Source organism: Mucor velutinosus, assembly GCF_035048745.1.
Source record: "Mucor velutinosus strain NIH1002 chromosome Unknown tig00000041, whole genome shotgun sequence".
NCBI classification, from domain to species: domain Eukaryota; kingdom Fungi; phylum Mucoromycota; class Mucoromycetes; order Mucorales; family Mucoraceae; genus Mucor; species Mucor velutinosus.
In genome coordinates, this window is record NW_027041905.1 from 3066034 (window position 1) to 3085772 (window position 19739).

General features: G+C 40.4%; 8 protein-coding genes across 8 annotated transcripts; 5 read left to right on the top strand and 3 right to left on the bottom strand.

Annotated features, from left to right (window-relative positions):
* Positions 1-199: 199 nt before the first annotated feature.
* Positions 200-1646, top strand: ATC70_001201 (uncharacterized protein; the record flags this gene model as incomplete). The annotated part of the gene is made up of 4 exons (XM_064820599.1): positions 200-355; positions 408-507; positions 599-1499; positions 1556-1646. The coding sequence occupies 4 exons, from the start codon at positions 200-202 to the stop codon at positions 1644-1646; spliced, it is 1248 nt and encodes a 415-aa protein (XP_064684519.1).
* A 907-nt stretch (positions 1647-2553) lies between these two features.
* ATC70_001202 (uncharacterized protein) lies at positions 2554-4665 on the bottom strand (the record flags this gene model as incomplete). Its single annotated transcript, XM_064820600.1, has 7 exons — positions 2554-3042; positions 3105-3185; positions 3246-3773; positions 3841-3998; positions 4061-4264; positions 4321-4368; positions 4497-4665. 7 exons carry the CDS (start codon positions 4663-4665, stop codon positions 2554-2556), a joined length of 1677 nt encoding a protein of 558 aa, XP_064684520.1.
* A 1056-nt stretch (positions 4666-5721) lies between these two features.
* Positions 5722-6627, top strand: ATC70_001203 (uncharacterized protein; the record flags this gene model as incomplete). Its single annotated transcript, XM_064820601.1, has 1 exon — positions 5722-6627. One exon carries the CDS (start codon positions 5722-5724, stop codon positions 6625-6627), a length of 906 nt encoding a protein of 301 aa, XP_064684521.1.
* Positions 6628-6819: 192 nt separating this feature from the next.
* VMA11 (v-type proton ATPase 16 kDa proteolipid subunit 2) lies at positions 6820-7761 on the top strand (the record flags this gene model as incomplete). The annotated part of the gene is made up of 1 exon (XM_064820602.1): positions 6820-7761. The coding sequence occupies one exon, from the start codon at positions 6820-6822 to the stop codon at positions 7759-7761; it is 942 nt and encodes a 313-aa protein (XP_064684522.1).
* A 1263-nt stretch (positions 7762-9024) lies between these two features.
* Positions 9025-10780, bottom strand: ATC70_001205 (uncharacterized protein; the record flags this gene model as incomplete). Its single annotated transcript, XM_064820603.1, has 3 exons — positions 9025-9692; positions 9745-10278; positions 10393-10780. The coding sequence occupies 3 exons, from the start codon at positions 10778-10780 to the stop codon at positions 9025-9027; spliced, it is 1590 nt and encodes a 529-aa protein (XP_064684523.1).
* A 1784-nt stretch (positions 10781-12564) lies between these two features.
* Positions 12565-14352, top strand: ATC70_001206 (uncharacterized protein; the record flags this gene model as incomplete). Its single annotated transcript, XM_064820604.1, has 1 exon — positions 12565-14352. One exon carries the CDS (start codon positions 12565-12567, stop codon positions 14350-14352), a length of 1788 nt encoding a protein of 595 aa, XP_064684524.1.
* Positions 14353-14381: 29 nt separating this feature from the next.
* Positions 14382-15559, bottom strand: ATC70_001207 (uncharacterized protein; the record flags this gene model as incomplete). The annotated part of the gene is made up of 3 exons (XM_064820605.1): positions 14382-14754; positions 14840-15454; positions 15519-15559. The coding sequence occupies 3 exons, from the start codon at positions 15557-15559 to the stop codon at positions 14382-14384; spliced, it is 1029 nt and encodes a 342-aa protein (XP_064684525.1).
* Positions 15560-18728: 3169 nt separating this feature from the next.
* Positions 18729-19704, top strand: ATC70_001208 (uncharacterized protein; the record flags this gene model as incomplete). The annotated part of the gene is made up of 6 exons (XM_064820606.1): positions 18729-18818; positions 18876-18912; positions 18968-18999; positions 19063-19133; positions 19196-19233; positions 19286-19704. 6 exons carry the CDS (start codon positions 18729-18731, stop codon positions 19702-19704), a joined length of 687 nt encoding a protein of 228 aa, XP_064684526.1.
* Between the last annotated feature and the right edge of the window lie 35 nt (positions 19705-19739).

The following is a 19739-nucleotide window of genomic DNA, read 5'->3' on the forward strand; positions in this document are numbered from 1 at the left end:
TGTTCAGGTCTTTTTATTCACTCTGTGCAATATCAATTTGTCATGATTCCCTCTTTTTAATGCTTTGGTTTACCCTAGTTTTCTATCTAGAGGTTAAAACACCGAAAATTCTAGATGAATATATATATGCTATCTCCAATGTCTTAAATTTCTTTCCCTTCTTCCCTTCTTTTTCCTCTCAAAAAGTTACATATTCATTATGCCCGGTAAAATTGTTGTCAAAAACCCTGTTGTCGATCTCGATGGTGACGAGATGACCAGAATCATCTGGCAATTCATCAAGGAGAAGCTCATTTTGCCTTACCTTGACCTTGATATCAAGTACTACGATCTTAGCGTTGAAAACCGTGATGCCGTAAGTTGTTTAGAGACTACAAACATGCATCAATGCTAAGCTATTTCGTTAGACCAATGACCAAGTCACTATTGATGCCGCCGAGGCCATCAAGAAGTACAATGTCGGTATCAAATGTGCCACCATTACACCTGATGAAGCTCGTGTCGAAGGTAAGATATTAGGGCGCTTTGCTATGCAAACCAGGAAGAATAACTTCCTCGGTTCCCACCCAACCCAAAGTTATTAATCACCATATGATAGAATTCAAACTCAAGAAGATGTGGAAGTCTCCCAATGGTACCATCCGTAACATCTTAAATGGTACTGTCTTCCGTGAACCCATCATCGTTAAGACTCTTCCCAAGCTCGTCCCTGGATGGACCAACCCCATCATCATTGGCAGACATGCTCACGGCGATCAATACCGTGCTACTGACTTTGTTGCCCCAGGTCCTGGTAAGTTTGAAATCACCTATACTCCTGCTGATGGCTCTGAGCCCAAGAAGTTTGAGGTTTTCAACTTTGAGAAGTCTGGTGGTGTTGGTTTGGCCATGTACAACACAGATGATTCCATTGAAGGTTTCGGTCATGCTTGTTTCCGTCTTGCCCTTGAGCGCAAGATGCCTTTGTACTTGAGTACCAAGAATACCATTCTTAAGGCTTATGATGGTCGTTTCAAGGATATCTTTGAGGAAATCTATCAAAAGGAATACAAGTCTCAATTCGAGGCTGCTGGTATCTGGTATGAACATCGTCTCATTGATGACATGGTTGCTCAAGCTCTCAAGTCTGATGGTAACTTTGTCTGGGCCACCAAGAACTACGATGGTGATGTTCAATCTGATATCATTGCTCAAGGCTATGGTTCCCTTGGTCTTATGACCTCTGTCCTCTACACTCCCGATGGTAAGACCGTCGAAGCCGAAGCTGCCCACGGTACTGTTACTAGACATTACAGAGAACACCAAAAGGGTAACAAGACTTCCACTAACCCTATCGCCTCCATCTTTGCTTGGACCCGTGGTCTTGAGCACCGTGCCAAGTTGGATGACAATGCTGATCTGCTCCAATTCTGTAAGGATTTGGAAAAGGCTTGTATCGAAACTATTGAAGTTGATGCACACATGACCAAGGATTTGGCCTTGATTATCTATGGCAAGAAGTAAGTTGATGCTTATACATTGGCTACAATACATAGCTTACTAATGATATACATAGGATGACTGCTGAGCACTATTCTACCACTGAAGATTTCTTGCAACAAATCTCTGACAAGTTGGCCTCTATCCGTACTCGCGCTTCTCTTTAAATTTACAACATTTTACATACTCAATATCTCCATTATCACCCCTTCACCACAAAATCAAATAACTGAATAAAAAAATAGATTCTTAGTTCTTTTTCATATTTAATTTGTATTACACTAATTCAATTAGTAATATCCTGTTGATCGTTGCCCTGGAGCGTAAAGATTGAACCTTATTATACTGTATTTCGATCAGGCACTGTTGTTGAGGCTCCGACTGAACATTTTTTTTGATTTGCGAATCCCAAAAGGTTGCTTGTAAAAGTTGAATATAAGCAGAATGCTCTGGTCTTTGAGCCATACCCTGGAGATACACAGATGGTAGCTGTAGTTTACGGGAGGCCGCGAAGTTAAAAGTTACAGAAATTCTGATCTATTGTCATCCAAGTAATAGCTTGGATGCTTTTAGTTGGTATTTCTACGTCTTGATCATGTATGGTTTGGTCTTTCTTAGTTCCCTCACAATTGATGTTAATACCTTTACCTGAAGCAGCGATCTTGCATATATAATTATTATACACCTTCTAAAGTGTCATGACATGCCAATTGGTGGAACAGTGATAAAATATCTACAGATAAGATATTCATTGTACTTTCTCAGGAGAGATGGTAAAGGCGAATTTTCCCTTAAATAGCGTGAGTATCAATATCATGCCGAATCTGCACGTTCGCAATGAAACAATTTGCTGTGCGTGCGTCGTAAGCGTACGACTGAAATCACGTAATTGATGCCTGTTCGCATCAGTCTATACTACCTACTATGCATTGTACCACTGAATCTCAATTCATAAAAGTAATTTCCTGACCTCTCTTGAATGCAAGACTGCATGACTAGCCGTAACTTGCAGATCAAAATCATTTACACAATTAGTCAACGTTTTATTAACTTAATCTACCCAAAATAACAAATTTACTCGGCAGGATCCAAGACCTTGGTAACCTTGCCAATAGCAACAGTCTTTCCTTCATCACGCAAAGTAAAACGACCGAGTTGAGGAAGTTTTTCAAAAGTTTCGATACAGATGGGACCTGAAGTTACAATTCTAGCAATAGCCTTTTGACCTTGCTTGACGAATTGAGGGGGCTTTCTGGTCTTCTTACCAGTCTTTTTATCAATCAAATGGAGAAGAGCAGAGATTTGCACTTCCTCAGCGGCAGCGTGAATATGCAAAACAGCGGTATAACCAGCACAAATAATATTCTTGTGGTCGAGAATGGCAAGTTGAGCTTCGAATTGGGTGGTAGTCTTGACGGGGCTCTTCTTGCTACAGAGAACAAAACCGGGCATGATTTCGTCTTCTTCAATACCCTTCAAACGCATTCTGATATTATCACCACACATGGCTTGTTCAATTTCATTTTCGGTTTCATCATAAATGGCGGTAACTTCAGTGTTGTGCTAAATTCACGCTGCATTAATGTGACAGTTCCATTGTTCTTCAACAAACTCCAAATTCTTACCTTGTTAGGCATAATGACAACTTGTTGACCCTTCTTCAAATGACCAGCCTCAATCTTACCAACAACAATAGTACCCATATCCTACACAACGATCAACGTTAATAAATGTCTAATATCAGCGCTTGTTGTCTTATAAATTACCCTGTACTTTTCAGAGATAGGGATCATGAGGGGAGCATTCAACTTTCTATCGGTAGTCTTGTAATCATCCAAAAATTCAAGAAGAGAGGGACCATCGTACCAAGGGCAGACCTTGGTATCGCGGTCCTTAATGTTGGCGCCAGAGAAACCAGACAAAGGCATAAAGTGAATATCAGTCTTGGGGTTGAAGCCAGTTTGCTTCATGAAAGGAGTCAATTTGCTGACAATTTCGTCGTATCTAGCCTTATCCCAGTTAACAGTAGGATCATCCATCTTGTTGATAGCAACGACCATCTTGTTAATACCAGAGGTCTTGGCCAACATGGTGTGTTCACGGGTCTGACCACCACGTTCATAACCAGTTTCAAATTCACCCTTACGAGCAGAAATAACAAGGACACCAATATCAGCTTGAGAGGCACCTTGAATCATGCTAGGAACGAAATTCTTGTGGCCAGGAGCATCCAAGATAGTATAACGACGTTTGTCGGTTTCAAAGTAGGCTCTACCGGTTTCAACGGTCTTACCCTAAAATTGATGCGACAGTGTCAATGTATCGCCCTCCCTCCTGTCATTTAACAAAACTCTCTATTACCTTGGCTCTTTCCTCGGTGTTGGTATCCAAAGCCCAAGAAAGGTACCATGATTCTCTGCCAGCTTCCTTTGCTTCTCTTTCATACTTTTCCAAGGTACGCTTATCAACCATACCAGTCAAATAGAGGATGTTACCACCCATAGTTGACTTACCAGCATCTACATGAATAGCATGAATCATCAGAATATAAGCCACACAATGCAAATCATAAATACTTTACCGACGTGACCCATAAAGACAACGTTCAAATGCTCCTTGCCGTATAAATCAGCAACAACTTCGTCATCGACATCCTCGACATCATCTTGAACAACTGGCTCGGGAGCCTTCTTGGGAGCAGGAGCAGGAGCAGGAGCAGCCTTTGGCTTGGGAGTAGCGGGTTTGGGCTTGGGAGCTTCAGCGGCAGGCTTGGGGGCAGCAGGTGCTAATATGAGATCGAGTTAGAAATAGTCTTTTGAATAATGGTGTACTACTAATTACCAGCAGGCTTGGATTCAGGAAGCTTGACAACCTTGGGTGCAGCAGGAGCTAAGCGAGATCAAAAAGACAATACAATTAGCAAAGGGTCAATGACATATATCAACATGAAGAACAGAATGATCGCAACCAATCTCGGCTCTCCTGATCTAATGGTTTGCTGTGATGCGATAGTTTACCTGGAGCAGCGGCGGCAGGAGCTACAGGAGCAGCAGCAGGAGCGGCGGCGGCAGCAGCTGGTGCGCCAAATGATGGGACGAAAGCCTTTGCGCCAAAATTGGGCTTCCACTCAGAAGCTGAAGGGTTCAAGCTCATCTTTGAGAAAGAGTTGGTGGTGTCTTGACTCATGTTATCTAACTGTAGAGGGAAGTGAAGAGAAAGCGATAGAATTGTTTTTGTATTTTGCACTAAATAAATCCCATAAAATATTTTTTTTTAATTAAACGTCATGAATCACGTGCTGTATGGCTAAAGTGTTGGTGTTGTGCTAATGTTGGGACCTGTCTACTATGTCTCTTGATTGATCAGCATCTTGATGCGATTACGATATTGCTAGAAGGTATTGCTATGGATGATTATTAATGAGCTCAAGGCTTAGTATAGGAAAGGCCGATTTGAGGATTACCTTCATAAAACGAGTTGCTAGCAGCATTTGGCCGGTCTCTAATGTCGTTGTCAAGATCATTCTAGTTCAGCAATATATATCATTGGTTAGTTGAGGGCTGTTCAACTAGGAATTTATGCCATAATTGAAAGAATTGGCGTAATTACTGTGCCATAAAGTTCCTGCTTGACATGCGATGTCATTATAGATTGAAGGATCACCACGTAAGAGCCCTTCGTAGCCGACTTGTACCTGTGGATCCGGCTTCTTTGGGATGTTCCGCGTCTGTATCATTGAGCATAACTCATATACTGACAGACATCACACTTGCATTGCCTCTTACTACTGGAAAACGTGCAAATCACAGCGAACTTTGGAAGTATTTAAGCCGCTAGAATAGCACGAAACAATTAATCTCAACCAGCACTTATTGACACCTTTGCTCAACTTTTTTAGGACCTGAAAAAACATTGCCAAAAGCCATGAGGGGTACCTCATGGTTTTTATCGGAAATATCTTGACAGGCCTCGTGTATCATTATCTTACACAAGAAAGGTGACAAGAGTGATCTAGCTAACTACCGTCCCATCACACTGATTTCAGCGGATTGCAAAGCTTTTACGCGCATCATGAACTCCAGAGTTGTCCAAGTGGCTAACAGGATTATCACCCCTTATCAATGCGGTTTCTTGCCCGGCCGTTATATTGGGGATCATGGAATGTCTCTCCAGGTGATTATGGATAATGCTCAGCCTGCTAGCTGGCGGAACCCCTACAACTTTACTGCCTAAGCTGGCATCATGCTTGATAATGCCAAGGCCTATGACCAGGTCCACCCAAAGTATCTCTCCCAAGTACTGTTAAAGTTTGGCTTCCCTGAAGCGTTTGTCACATGCATTACCAACCTGTTCTTTCATAACTCCATCTATGTCAATGTGAATGGCTTCTTAACCGGTGCAATCTCACAGCAACGAGGGATTCGTCAAGGTGATAGTATCTCGCCAGTCTTATTCAACCTGGCCATTGAGCCGTTCCTACTCTCCATAGTCAACAATATGAACCTCACAGGATACAGCCTGCAACACGTCAAGCTCCCGCACCAAATACGGAACCCATGGATATCTCCTGCTCCAATCAAGGTCCTCGCGTACGCCGACGATGTCCTATCGTTTGTGAAATCGCAAGCTGAATTGGTAGAGCTACAAGAACGTCTACGAGTATACAATCGAGCTTCCAACGCCAAGATCAATTACAGCAAATCCGTCGCCTTCCCTCTCCACGGCAGTGCCATGAAGTCCACCGACGGCCAACAGATCAAGCAATATGTCACCACACAACTGCAAATGAAATGGTATGATAGCCACTCCACGGGCTATATCAAGTATCTTGGATACCCACTTTGGTTTGCTAATCACCAACGCGATGTCTTCGTCTCAGAACTCATTGGCAATATCAATGCTATGACCGACATCATTGGCTCTAGACACGTCTCATTATATGGAAAAGCTAACATTGCAAATACTCTCATCCTATCCAAACTGTGGCATGTTATTCGTGTGGTGTCTCTCCCCCAGGAGGTCCTAAAGAAGCTCAGATCAATGATATACCAACTTGTGATGTCTGGCCTGTTTCCACCACTCAAGGGCAATTCTTTCTTCCTTCCTCGTGATCAAGGCAGATTAGGCTTGATCGGTATTGGTGCTTAACAGAAAGCCCTACAGTTTCGCTACCTACGGGTCCTGCTAGTTGGCAATCATGGTCTACTACCTGATTTCACGTATCAACGGTTAACCAATGCTCTACGTCTTACAAACGACGCTGCTCACCATGTTCTGCCTCTATTGTTCAAATCAGCTCGGTATAAGAATACGCTGAATGGTCTCCACCCATTCTTGTCTATGTTCAATGCCATGGATGCCTGCAGTGCTCACAGCTCCTGGTCCAGTCGCCCAACAGTCAACACCGTCCTGAGTCTCCCGCTTCTCGCCATCTTCAATGCCTTTGAGAATGTGGATGCCCTAGCCTTCATGCACAAGGAATCGATCAAAGGAAGCTTCGTTCGCGACTTCTTCGAATACAACCAAGATCAACAACAGTTCCAGCTCATAACACGCACAGCATGCTCCAAACCCTACACATTGACAAGACTCCACCGAGCCATCATCGCCCACCAGCTCACACTCCAACCATTTGTACACAACAATAACACTGGTGGCCCTGATTTCCAGCCCTTTGTCGACTCATTGATATACCAACAACAGCAGGTACTGAAGCTAGCCAACAGAGATCTCCGTTTCGTCATGCTGGACATGGCAAGCCTCGACGTTAGTCGTAACTTCAGCAACCACCTCAGCAAACAACAATGGCAGACTTCCTACAAGAATAACATGCATTACTCAGCTCGCAACCTATGGTATCGAATGATACATAAGCAAAGCTCCAACAAACTTGCCATGTCGCAACTCCATCTGAAACATGCTGAATCTGATAGATGTGAACTCTGTTATGAAGTGGAAGACGCCAAACATCTCCTGATCAGTTGTGTCCACAAACTTGATGTATGGGACTCCTCATTCAACGAGTTCCTTGGTTACCCCAAATCTGCAGATCCACATCTTATCTACAAATCAATCATACTCTTCAAACTGGACCGATATTTCATATACAACTTGGATATCCACATCACGATCTTTGACCTCTTTGCCACCATCATGCGTATTATCTGGAGAAACCATTATCAACAGCTTTGCAACCACATGCCTTTTGATTCAATCCAAACCAGCCGCCAAATCAGAACCGAAGTGTTAAGATTGTCAAATCTTAAGCAACTTTCTTTCTAGATTTATCATAATAGCTTTATATATGGCAAGTCACTTTGCTCACATACATTTGTCCATCTCTTTGATGCATTTGCCTTTTTCTGATTATTATCCTAATAAAACAATATCATCCAAAAAAAAAAAAAAAGTTTTTATCGAAATCAAACAATCACATTTTCGACCTCCAAAACGAAGACTTTTACTATGATATACATTACACCAAAATGTTTCTCTCGATCTAATGCAACCTCTGAAGCTTCATTTTATAATATCTTTATATGTAGAATTTCGACATTTTCGCCCAAATCGCTATTTTACATTTTTCAAATTTGCTCAACAGCTTTATTCAAAACACCTGTTTCAATTAGTACCACTGGATGCGGCTTTAAAAGTGCTACAAGAAAGAATAAGGAAGCATGGGATAATCATGGCGACTTATATAGTCTATTTTTGCAAAAAATATATATATTTTTTTGTAGGGCAATTGTATTGCAAGACCAAAAAGTTGCCATTTCGAACAAAAAAAAAAAAAATCTCTCTGAGTTTCAATTAGTTTTGGCTGGCGAAACAATTGGCAAAGCGTTCCTATGCCTCTTTTGAAAGTAATTGATGCTGTTGGAAGTCCATGAGCAAGGTGCTTCTAATCAAAAAAAAGTAGAGCAGCGTAATAAAGATGCTGTATTTTGCTTTTGCTACGCTCTTTTTTATATCTGGTGACTCTATTTGATGACTTTAATCGTTGAAAATTGTTCAGCCAAAATGAATTTCAATGCAAAATGCAAAATATTTATCTTACGTTATGAGTGCAGGTAATATTTCGGGTGTGAATATACTCGGAGAGATTGCAAGTTGACAGAATCAACAGGTTTAGATACAGTTTCAACTGCTTTGAGCCATTTATTATTTTAAAATCACATTTCGGACGTACTGCATAATCAAAAAATTAGAAATTGTGAACGTCTTTGAATCTGACTGCATTGAAAACCCTACTGGATTGCTCCGTAATTTGCATTCAGTGATTGCAATGCATTGGCCATCATAGCAAAGATTAATTTTTCAATTCTTGCAACAAATATGGTTTTCTGCAATCATATTACTCACAAATGAAAAAACGCAATCATTTTAATATGCAAGAAAAAATCAACGATGCTGCAATTCTACATACAATTGAGACAAAAAAAGAAAAGGTAATATGAACAATAATGATACAATATGTGAAAAAAAAATAAGATAATAATGTAGTTAGTATGTAACAGTGGGGAATAAATAAAAAAACTGCATCCATTAATTGCTAGCATTAGGAATGGCAGTAACCGTCAGTTTCCCTCTTTGAATAGCCTGCACAAATGCTTCCTCCATATCCAATTCAGATTCCAGAGGTTCGTTGTTATCGCTTGCCTCACTCCTGTATTCTAATGTGACATTGGCACCAATTCTCTCGTAAACTTTCGATTTGAGGTAATCCAAGGAACAATCAGCAGGTACTTTCATTGCAAACATGTCATCTTTGTGAACAATTTTGATTTTGATTTGTTGTTGTGCGACATTTGATGTTGTTGTGGCGTTTGATTGTGTTGCAACAGGTGGATGTGATAAGGTTGACGTAGGTTGAACAGATGGCGTACGACTCATGCTATTATTTGTTGTTGTTGTTGGTTGTTCAGGAGTCAAATTGCCTTTGACGTTTCCTACCCGAGGATCGTAGTCAAGTTCAATGTCTCCTTCATGAATACCAAATAGTTGTTTCTGAACAATCTCGCTCTCTGATAGATATCGAGGAAGATTTAAAAGGTCTTTACAGTACTGATTCAAATCCACCTGTCTCTCTGCTGTAATTGCTTCATCCACGTACGTCAAAGGTCCTGGCATGAATGGTAAGATTCTATCGCGATCGGCCTTTCCTGCCTCTACTGGATAGGATTGTAGCAAGTTGATCTGGAAGTCATAGAAATCTACAAATGTCGCATTAATTTCTTGTCTGTGTAGTCAGATTCTCGACATTACCTTCGTACAATCGATATAAAATACGATGGCAATTTTGATTGACTCGCGCATACACCACAAACCAATACCGATCACCCTCCAGTATGTATGAATCGATCGACGTATAAGTTACAATGTCAAATTGCGCGGATTCTGAAGACGACTCAGAGGCTCTGGATGCGGTTACTGTACCTGCAGAAACATGTTTAGAGCCAGATATTGTCAATCTGTTTTCAAAAACGCCCAACGGGATGCTTGATGCTTCATAGCTTTGTGTCATTTTCTTCCAGTCATCTACACCAGGTAAATGTGTCGAATTCTGCTCGCTTGGATCAATCAATTCACCCGTCAAAGCATCGCGCACTTGTACAAATGACACTGGGATGAGGCCCGGCCCACCTAGTCTACCAATGGGTTTTGCAACAAACCATTCATGATTTGATTGGGCGATCACTACAATAGCTTCTCCCGCTTGTGCCTCTAATTCGTCAGGTCTCTCGGCTTTAAAATCGAACATTACAACTCCATAGATTTGGTGTTTCTTTTTGTTATGACCTAAAAATATAAATGTAATATCATGTCATTGTTAATAGAGCGTTCTCTGGGTTCCCGATCCTCGCCCTCCCCTTGACTTTTTTAGGGAGAAAGAGTGAAAGAGACTAGACTCACCATGAATGGACATGTCTGAAAATCCAGAATCAAGCTCTGAGGTCAACGTTGATGAAGCGGTAGATGATGATGTGGGCCGGTTGACAGGTAAACTTCGCTCTGTTTTATCAATGATTTGAAAATAAGGAACAGGAACGATTCCCTTCAAGTTCGAAGCAGGGTTGCATGCTTCAAACCAATCCACATCATTCTCTCTTCCAGTTACATGAAAAAAGTCGCCTTTTTTGAATGAAATTTCGTGAGGGGCTTTCGCTTGATAATCATACAGAGCCTTGATAATTTTCTTTGGTAATTCCAATGTGTTTACTTGAGCCACTGGTGTTGAAATTTTAGCTTTCGTCAGTCTTCGTAAGCTCTTCGAAGCTCTTTCTTTAGTAGAAAGAAACATGTATTACTGGTTGGAATACAAAGATTGTAAGTGAGGAAGAAGAGAGGAAAAAGATCGGCTCACTTTTAGGTTTTATTTATATAGTCTTACCCAATGAAGATGCCAGAAGAAAGCAAGTAACTTGATATCGGAGTGGAGGCATCAAAATGACAAAAACTTCTGGGTCATTCATCAAAGCTTATTAATAAAAATAAGATCAAATTACATATCCTTTTGGTTACTAAAGCGAGGATTGTGCTATATCTTCATCTGTTGAAGGTTTATAGAACGGCTATTTGGACAATGAGCCCAATTGAACTGATCAAATGTCTTTGACAGTTCCCATCTCGTCTCCGCTTTGATCTGGCCAACAACAATTACGGCCGCAGGTACCCATTTGCTACCATTGTTTACTGTGGGCTCATTTTGGTACAATGCAAATGAAAAAGGGGCAAAAAATGAAAGTATATATTTAAGCATATAAATTAATAGGTAGTCTAATATAGATTTAATGCTGCTCTATTACACCTCATACTACGTAGATGTCGACGGCTGTTTTTAGATTTTTATAGTAAACCAAGACCTTGGTTTGTCTCCGTTTCAATCCTTATTCTACAAAATGCAGGTACATACCTACTCTGAAGTACTCCAAACAACACCATAACAAGAGAACATCTAATAAAAGAAGCTGCTAACCTGATTTTAACAAAAACTCAATCTGATGAAAGTTATTTTGCATGCAAATGTGTTTGCATAGCTTCGGCTATAGAAAATTTGATTCAAACTGGTAGATCTGTCTGTAGGTGCTATCATCCGGGAGAATGGCCGAGATATTACGAGCCTCTTGATGGGCTCCCAAAGGCATTCATTGGCATAGAGAGCATGCATGGCATTAATTGACTGTTTGCTTTAAGCTCAAAAACATTCTTGGCTCATCAAATCAATCTGCGAAAGCCGCAATATGAATGGATGAGTGGTCTACATTTCAAGCGATTTACGCTTCGTTGGATGGTACAAAGTAACATTGGCATGCTCTCAACACCCTTTTGGAAGAGCAAACATGGCGGCAAATTCCTTGATCATTACAGGAAGTAAGGCATGCCCGTATTGATGATCTACTACGCTTGCTGCAAATCCTATCCATACCAGGTTTCTTTAAGCAGGCATTTAATTTTGTTTGTATCTCCTTGGGTACTACTTTGATTGGTGCACATTGTTGACTCCGCATTATTGTCGGTTCAGCAATGCATGATACTACAATGTCATGATTGATATCATCTTTGATAATTTGTTGTCATGGCAACAAGATGGCTGTGATTCAAAAAGAGAACTTCTTTAGAATGATCTGTGCAATCGATAGATGTATGAATGCAAGGTACAGTTGGGCTCCATGATAGCACAATGCTCCTAATTGCGGAAACTAGGATCGAGTCACATCCTAATGATGATGGTGCAAGCAATGAGAGAGTATAGAGAGAGAGCCTAATTGTCCAGGTCATTAGTTCCATTTTCTTTTCTTTTTCAAATATCCATACCTTTCCCCTTTTTTACCTACATTCATTGGCATTTCGTTACTGCCAGAAGTACCACAACATCTACCACAACATCTACCACCAACGCTACTACAACAACTGCGCCACTTTATTTGTAAACCCTTGATTGATTCCATATTGCAATTGTTATGCATAATTTGGTGAAACAGCAAGAAGGTGAAAGATACTGAAAAACCGCAGCCAATTTAAAAGTAACATATATTGTATTTAATAGTATCTTGGAGAGCAAATAACGGGATTGCCATCAATTCAATGTATGGCGAAGACTCGATTGAAATATCACCAAGCGAAGCGGACGAAATCTATGATCAATCACACTTGATTGAACGTATTGAAAATGTCGAAAAAGAGATTAGTACTTCTTCCATCTGCACCTCTGCTTTCAAAAGTGATTATTTTGAGCACCCTGCTCTATACAGAGTGTTATTCATGGGATCAACTAGTGAGGAGAAAAAGAAAGAGATATTCAAAAAATTAAGCCAAGGATTTGTACATGTTCTACAGCATCACCGCAGTAACAACCACCACGCTCATCATATTGCTACTAGTGATATCCATAGCAGTAGTACAAATAACATGTTTGAACAGCCAATTACTCCCTTCAAAGAGATAAAGCACAACATTATACTGTTGAGCGATGATGATGCACCAGAATTGCTGTCAGAAACCTGCGAGGATGTTGGCGTATCCATGATTGAAGCAGATTTCACATGGAATTCCAACGCAATACGGTTTTCAAACGACCCTGATAACCTTCTGTTCAAATATGCTTGGGATCAATGCCCAAATCCAAGAGAACTGCCTGCTGCCTGGATGGAGGATAAGATAAGAGATCATAAATTTACAGGTTTCATGTATCCAGAAGCCACGCCCAATGGAATTGACCTTTGCGTCTATTTCTACGATGGTCAAGACGATGAAAAGACTAAATGCGACTTAAATCTGCTGTGCTCGCTTCGCAAACTGGGTATCTATGTACTGCCATTGACACTAAGTCGCGATGAACGGCAAAAGAGTCATTTCGCTGACATGTTGACAGAATACAAAGTACGGTGCCTTGATCTCGGAAACCTGGAAGTTGGACAAGAACCTAGTTTCCAGAAACGACAGCAAAATGTAACACAATATGATCAAGTTGGACGCTTGCAGGTTATGGAATGCACACAATTGAATGTGCCTCGGGTGGCAACTTATCAAATATTGGCAGTTGATCAGTTCTGTGCTATCGAAAACAAGTCAATATTTGAGTTACTCAAAAGAACAAGAGAGCGGCAACAAATGCTAAAGATCATGAAGGAGCAAGTCATGCTGCGACAACAGGATTCAGAGTTGGATAAAGAACAAAGCGATAGCACATCTACCAGCAATTCTACTTCCACCATCACCACACCAGCAGCAGCCACTACGCAATCGACACAAACATACTGGTACTTTGATCACTATCAGTTCATCAAGGCAACCGTTGTCATCATGCTGATTGTTGTGGCTTGCTCATTCACCATCAACAAGTACAGATCAACGCGATGGACCGTCGAATTCCAAGTGAAGCCAGACTTTAACTTTACTGTGCAAACTAGAAACTCAAAAGGCTTATCCAACTGGTCCAGTGTGCAACCACAAGTTTGGATGAATGATAAGCATTTAATACCCATCAGAAGAGTAGACGATCAACCTGGGATGTATGATCTGCTCATTGAATACAGCCAAATATCAAGCCAGCCTATCGTTCAACTCGCTTTTACTGTAAATACCAGCTTGAATCAAATCTCATATACCACTGCAGGCTACCCAAACACTCATTTTGTGATATTGAACCCTAAATTCCTACATCAGCAACAAAACCCTCCTTCGCAAACACAACAGCAGAACGAGAGCCATCAAAATACCATCCAGCAACCACAGCAGCAGCAGCAGCAGCAGCAGCAGCAGCAGTCGAAGCAGCATGACCAGCAACTCAATGCAAAACACACTTTAAAGTCTCTCAAATTCTTTACCACCAATACTATTCAGAATATCATCAAGATTATTTGGATTGACTAAAAGGATTTAATAAAAGAATATGTACAAATTTAAATATCACGAACAATAGATTCTAAGGGGGCATTTTCGTAGATGATACGATAAACAGTTTCAAACAAGGGGAATTCGCTGGTTAACTTACGAGCAGAGAGGAATTGGTGGACCTCTTGAGCTGTCAATGTGCCTTGCAATTTTTGTCCATTGAGCATTTGCTTCTCCAACACATCAATTGGCTTGCCCGTCTTTGCAAATGCCTCGGCTACCTTTCTGTTACGACCGCCAGAACATGTTGTGATTAAATCTGCAACGCCACATGATTCAAAGAAAGTAGTGTCCTCCACTGTGCCAAAAAAGGTCTGACCAAATTTGCGCATCTCCATTAATCCCAAACGAATGATAGCAGCCTTTGTATTGCTTCCGTAACTGTGTGTTTGTGTGTGTGTGTAATGCATACGTCAGTTGATTTGTTTACCCCAACCAACAGATCAGAAAAGAAAAAAGGACTTACCCTAAGCCATCAGAAATGCCTGCTCCAACAGCCACCACATTTTTCAAGGCACCACAGAGTTCAACCCCAACATAATCACGAATAACGTTTACGTGGAAGTAGTTGGTGTTGAACAGCTTAAAGAATAACTCACCATCCTCTTCAGAACGACTACCAATGGTTGTTTCACAAAAGCGTTCGAGAGCGACTTCATCAGCAATGTTGGCACCACTCAAAGCTGCTACGTTGATACCCAATTTGCGAGAGATTTCCTCAGAGAACAAGGTAACACCTTCAGGCTTGATTTCGAGACCCTTGATGAGGGAGATGGCCTTTGCATTTGGCGCAATAGCTCCCTTCATCTTTTCACAGACGCCACGAACAAACTGATGAGGCAGAACAAAGACCAGAACACTGGCATCACGGCTAGCATCCACCAAGTCTGGCACTGCTTTGATATTGGGTGTAAATTTGATACCAGGTAAATACTTGGGATTCTCTCTCTCTCGGTTGATTACGTCTGTCAGCTTTTCTCCTTTGAAATCCTCTTCAAATACCCATTGACGAACTTCAGCTTCAAAGATTTCCGAATGCTTCAGTACATTTTCAGCGATAATCTTTCCAACAGCTGAACCCCTGATTTTGTTTTCAATATATTGATTCAAAACCTTGCCAGTAAAATGGAAATTTAGAAACTTACCAGTTGCCAGAGCCAATCACACAAACACGTTCTTTGGTCATTTTGTCAAGAGTTGTGGTATAAAATCGTTTATTATAAAATCGATGAAATGAAAAGAGAGATAAAGGCCTGAATGATGGAACGTATTTATATATCATTTTTTTTTTGAAACTAAAAAAAGAGGATGATTTTATGGTTATTTGTATTACCTTGTATTGGTAAATTTAGAGCACTACTAGGGGGGAGACCACGGGCTTTCAAATACAACGCCGTTGAAAGCAGCACCAGACAACATCCAAAAGGGTAAAGAAGACCCTTCTTCGTCTTGATCTGATTGAACAGAGGTCAACATGTGCCGACACATGAAATGTAGTGGGTATTAATCATAAGGAAAAAGCTAATCTTTGTTTTTAAATTTCACATGCAATTCTGTGTTGCCACGCTATTTTGTGTTTTTTGATTACAGGTCCGTGCAAGCTTGTCATTTCAATAACAAACCATGAAATCGATAAGACCATATTCCTCTGTATTAATCATTAGCAAAGAATCAGCCTAAGGCAAGCTTGATTTCTTATTTTATATATACAATGCTATTCTGTGTCATAATCTCCACTTGAATATGTAGTAGAATGTGATCTCGTATCATACATTTACTACATCCGTTCCTGTTGTTTGTTTACTACAATGCGCTACACAAGAGTGTCAAGCATATACATTGCATGCAGCATTTGTATATGGCCAAGGAAGCAAATTCAGCTTTCTGTTCAAATGTGAGCATTAGGTTGTATCTACTTCATCACCGTAAAATTAAATGTATTCGTGTCAGGTGTAACCAAACACTAGCAAACTGTTGGTTGAAGGGTTCTCTATGAATGTTGCACCACGTTACATAGGTTACCACAGTGTTTTCCATGATGGTTGTTGATACGGCACAGTCAGCGCATACTGCTTCCGTCCAGAGCAACAACCATCTTGCTCATTTTTTCGAAAAATAGCCTGATAAATACCATTGTAACAAATCTTGATCTACATACGTCTCCTTGAATCTTTAACTATCATGTTAAAACCTTTGCTATCTAGCCAATGTCAAAATGCTATCATTCTCTTCAGCATCTTTTTGAAGGGTATACCCAAAGACAACTGGATAGCATATGAAAAGCCACGGCACCTACACAGTAGTCTATAATATCATTGTTTGGTATGAAAAAGAATATAGTGATATAAATTGAAATGTTGATGCCTTTATACACTATGCAATCCGTCAAAAAGATATAGTGTTTATGCTTGATATGTTTCCAACTAATGCTCATATAAAAATGTTTCATGACAGCGTGGTACTTTGCAAGGCTGATACTATGCGAGACATGCTTTGAGATAATATTCGAGTCGATTAGTTGTAACCTACACTTGCTCCTGATACGAAAAGATGGTTTGACAATTGAAACAAATCATTCGCACTATACGGTTGGCCGACATGTTCATTGAATATTTGATTACAGGGACAGAATGTCACTCCACGGTCGAAATCAAGGCGACATCAAATCCCTCTGATTGGAATAAAGGAATGTTCCTGGGAGAGATATTTGGCTTCTGTTGGCTTCATTTGGCGATACCAGTATAAATACGTTATTATACAGCAGATGTCTGTTGATAGTCAAGCGTCCTCGTTTGAGAGAATTAGCTTCATTATAGTATACGAGTGTTTGCGCTTTGGATGGCTCTCTACCTTTGCTTAGCTTGGGGGAGAATTAACTTGCGTAGCGGCAGCTCGCGCTACCGATTGCCCTTGCGTATTTTATCAGAATACTACTACTTTTATGTTGACCCTCTACTTACACATAAAAACCCTTCATATTATCTGTGGATCTGATTCTTATGTGATGCTCTACATCCATATACACGGAGCTATTTCATATACGGGCAAGTATCATACAGATATTATCCCTTTTTAGTCAAGAGTGTGCCTAATACAGCAAAATCTGGGCGCATTTGAGCTGTGTTTTCTCGCGTTAAAGGCCGTTTTGAATAATCAGAATAGTACCAAAAAATTGCTCTCATCCGGCAGTTACTTTCTGGCGCCTTTGCTCAACTTTTTAGAGATCAAAAAAACATGGATGAAATTCGACCGAAAAGCATGAGGTACCCCTCATGCTTTTCATTGAAAATCAAACGATCCCGTTTTTGACCTTGATAACGAAGGCTTTTATTATGGTATATATTGAATCAAAATGTTTCTATCGATCCAACGTAGCCCTTGACATCATCTTTGTGGGACTTTGATATGTAAAATTTCGACTTTTTGGCCAGAAACCTCTTTTTACATTTTCATGAATTACTCCATAAGTTTATTAAAAACATTTATATTACTTGGTATCATTGGATGCGCCTTGAAAAGCACTCCAAGAAAGCTTAAGAGGCATACGATGATTACCATATTTTATATAGTCGAATCTGCAAAAAATAGCTTAATCGAGTTCAAAATTATCAAGATTTGACCAATCTGGAACAGACTACGAGTCTGGGGTTGAATTGATATTGGCAGGTGGGGCTGGCAGGCAAACTCATGCCCTTCTAATCATGAAAGCAATACAGTAATACATGTTTTTAAAGGGTATGAAAAGTAGATGGCTAATTACATAGAGCTATTGTTAGTCATGCTATTCTTCTTGCATTCTATATTTAATAGCGCCAGTCTACCAAAATACTTGTTAGAGCAACTTCTTTCCTTTTTGAGGCTTTAAAAGTGTCTAGGGACTGAACATTTATTATGTGCTGACAAAAGCCTTGCCTGACAGATGCCTGGCAATCCAGTTTCCATAGTAGGGTTGTAAAAGCGTCTAGGGACTAAGCATTTATTATGTTATGATTTGAAACATTAATTCATTAAATGGTACAGCTTGGAACCTTGAATCATTAGGAAAAAGACCAGCAAGACCCTTCGGCATAGCATCCTGAAGCTTTTCATAAGGTTCTTTTTCGTGAACAGCTTGACCATGGCTACCCATACTATACACATTTTGTCTGTAGTATGTAATAAATCAAATATCTGATCAAAGGTGTACGCACTCCGTTTATTTGACGAATGAAATAAGATCTTTCAATCGCAAAAGGTAATTTGATAGTTACGCAAATTGGGCCCCTTTTCAGACAATCTAAAATTAACCTCATCAGCCCGTTTTCTATTTTGTTTTTTTTTTCTTTTTCTCTTTCTTTTATTCATACACACATAAAATGTCTGAAGACGATTACGACTATCTATTCAAAATTGTTATTATTGGCGATTCAAGTGTAGGCAAATCAAATTTATTGTCTCGGTTCACTGTAAGTTACTGGTCTTTTGAGATGGGGATTGATGACAATGACTGATACACAATCCAGAACGACGAGTTTAACCTCGAGTCTAAGAGCACTATTGGTAAGTAGCTGTATGCAGCCACTCTCAAGGCATCAGAGAACTCATGTTTTGTTAGGTGTTGAGTTTGCCACCAAGAACATCAAAATTGTAAGTAACGTCAAGACTGATTAAGAGACGGAAGGGATGTTTTAATCGCCATGGAAAACACAGGGCGAGCATACCATCAAAGCACAAATTTGGGATACCAGCGGACAAGAGCGTTATAGAGCAATTACTGGAGCGTAAAGTATAGGAGTAATTTTGGCTAGAATGATGGCATACTAAAGTAGTGTCTAATGATTAGATACTACCGTGGCGCTGTTGGTGCTCTTTTGGTTTACGGTAACGAGTCTATTATACTTCAAGCACACGTTGTACTGACAACAATACACAGACATCACTCGTCAATCATCATTTCAAAACATAGATCATTGGTTAAAGGAGCTTCGCGACCACTCTGATGATAAGATATCCTTAATGTTGGTTGGAAACAAGGTGGATTTGGTAGATTCACGTGCAGTCAGCACGGAAGAAGCAGCACAGTACGCAGAGGATTCAGAAATGTTGTTTTTCGAAACTAGTGCCTTGGACGCAACCAATGTCGATTCCGCATTCAAGACTGTGTTCGAACGCATCTATGAACATATGCCCAAATCAGTAAAAACTGCCGAGAACAACAACGTCAATGCTCCTGGCCAAAACACAATTAAGCTTTCTCCCCCTACATCAAGCCAGGATCAATCGGCAGCAGGAGGATCTCCTAGAAGTGGCGGCAATGCACAAGAGAAGGCTGCAGGTGGTGGATGTTGTTAATATACAGAGAGGATGACGTTTATTATATAATAAAT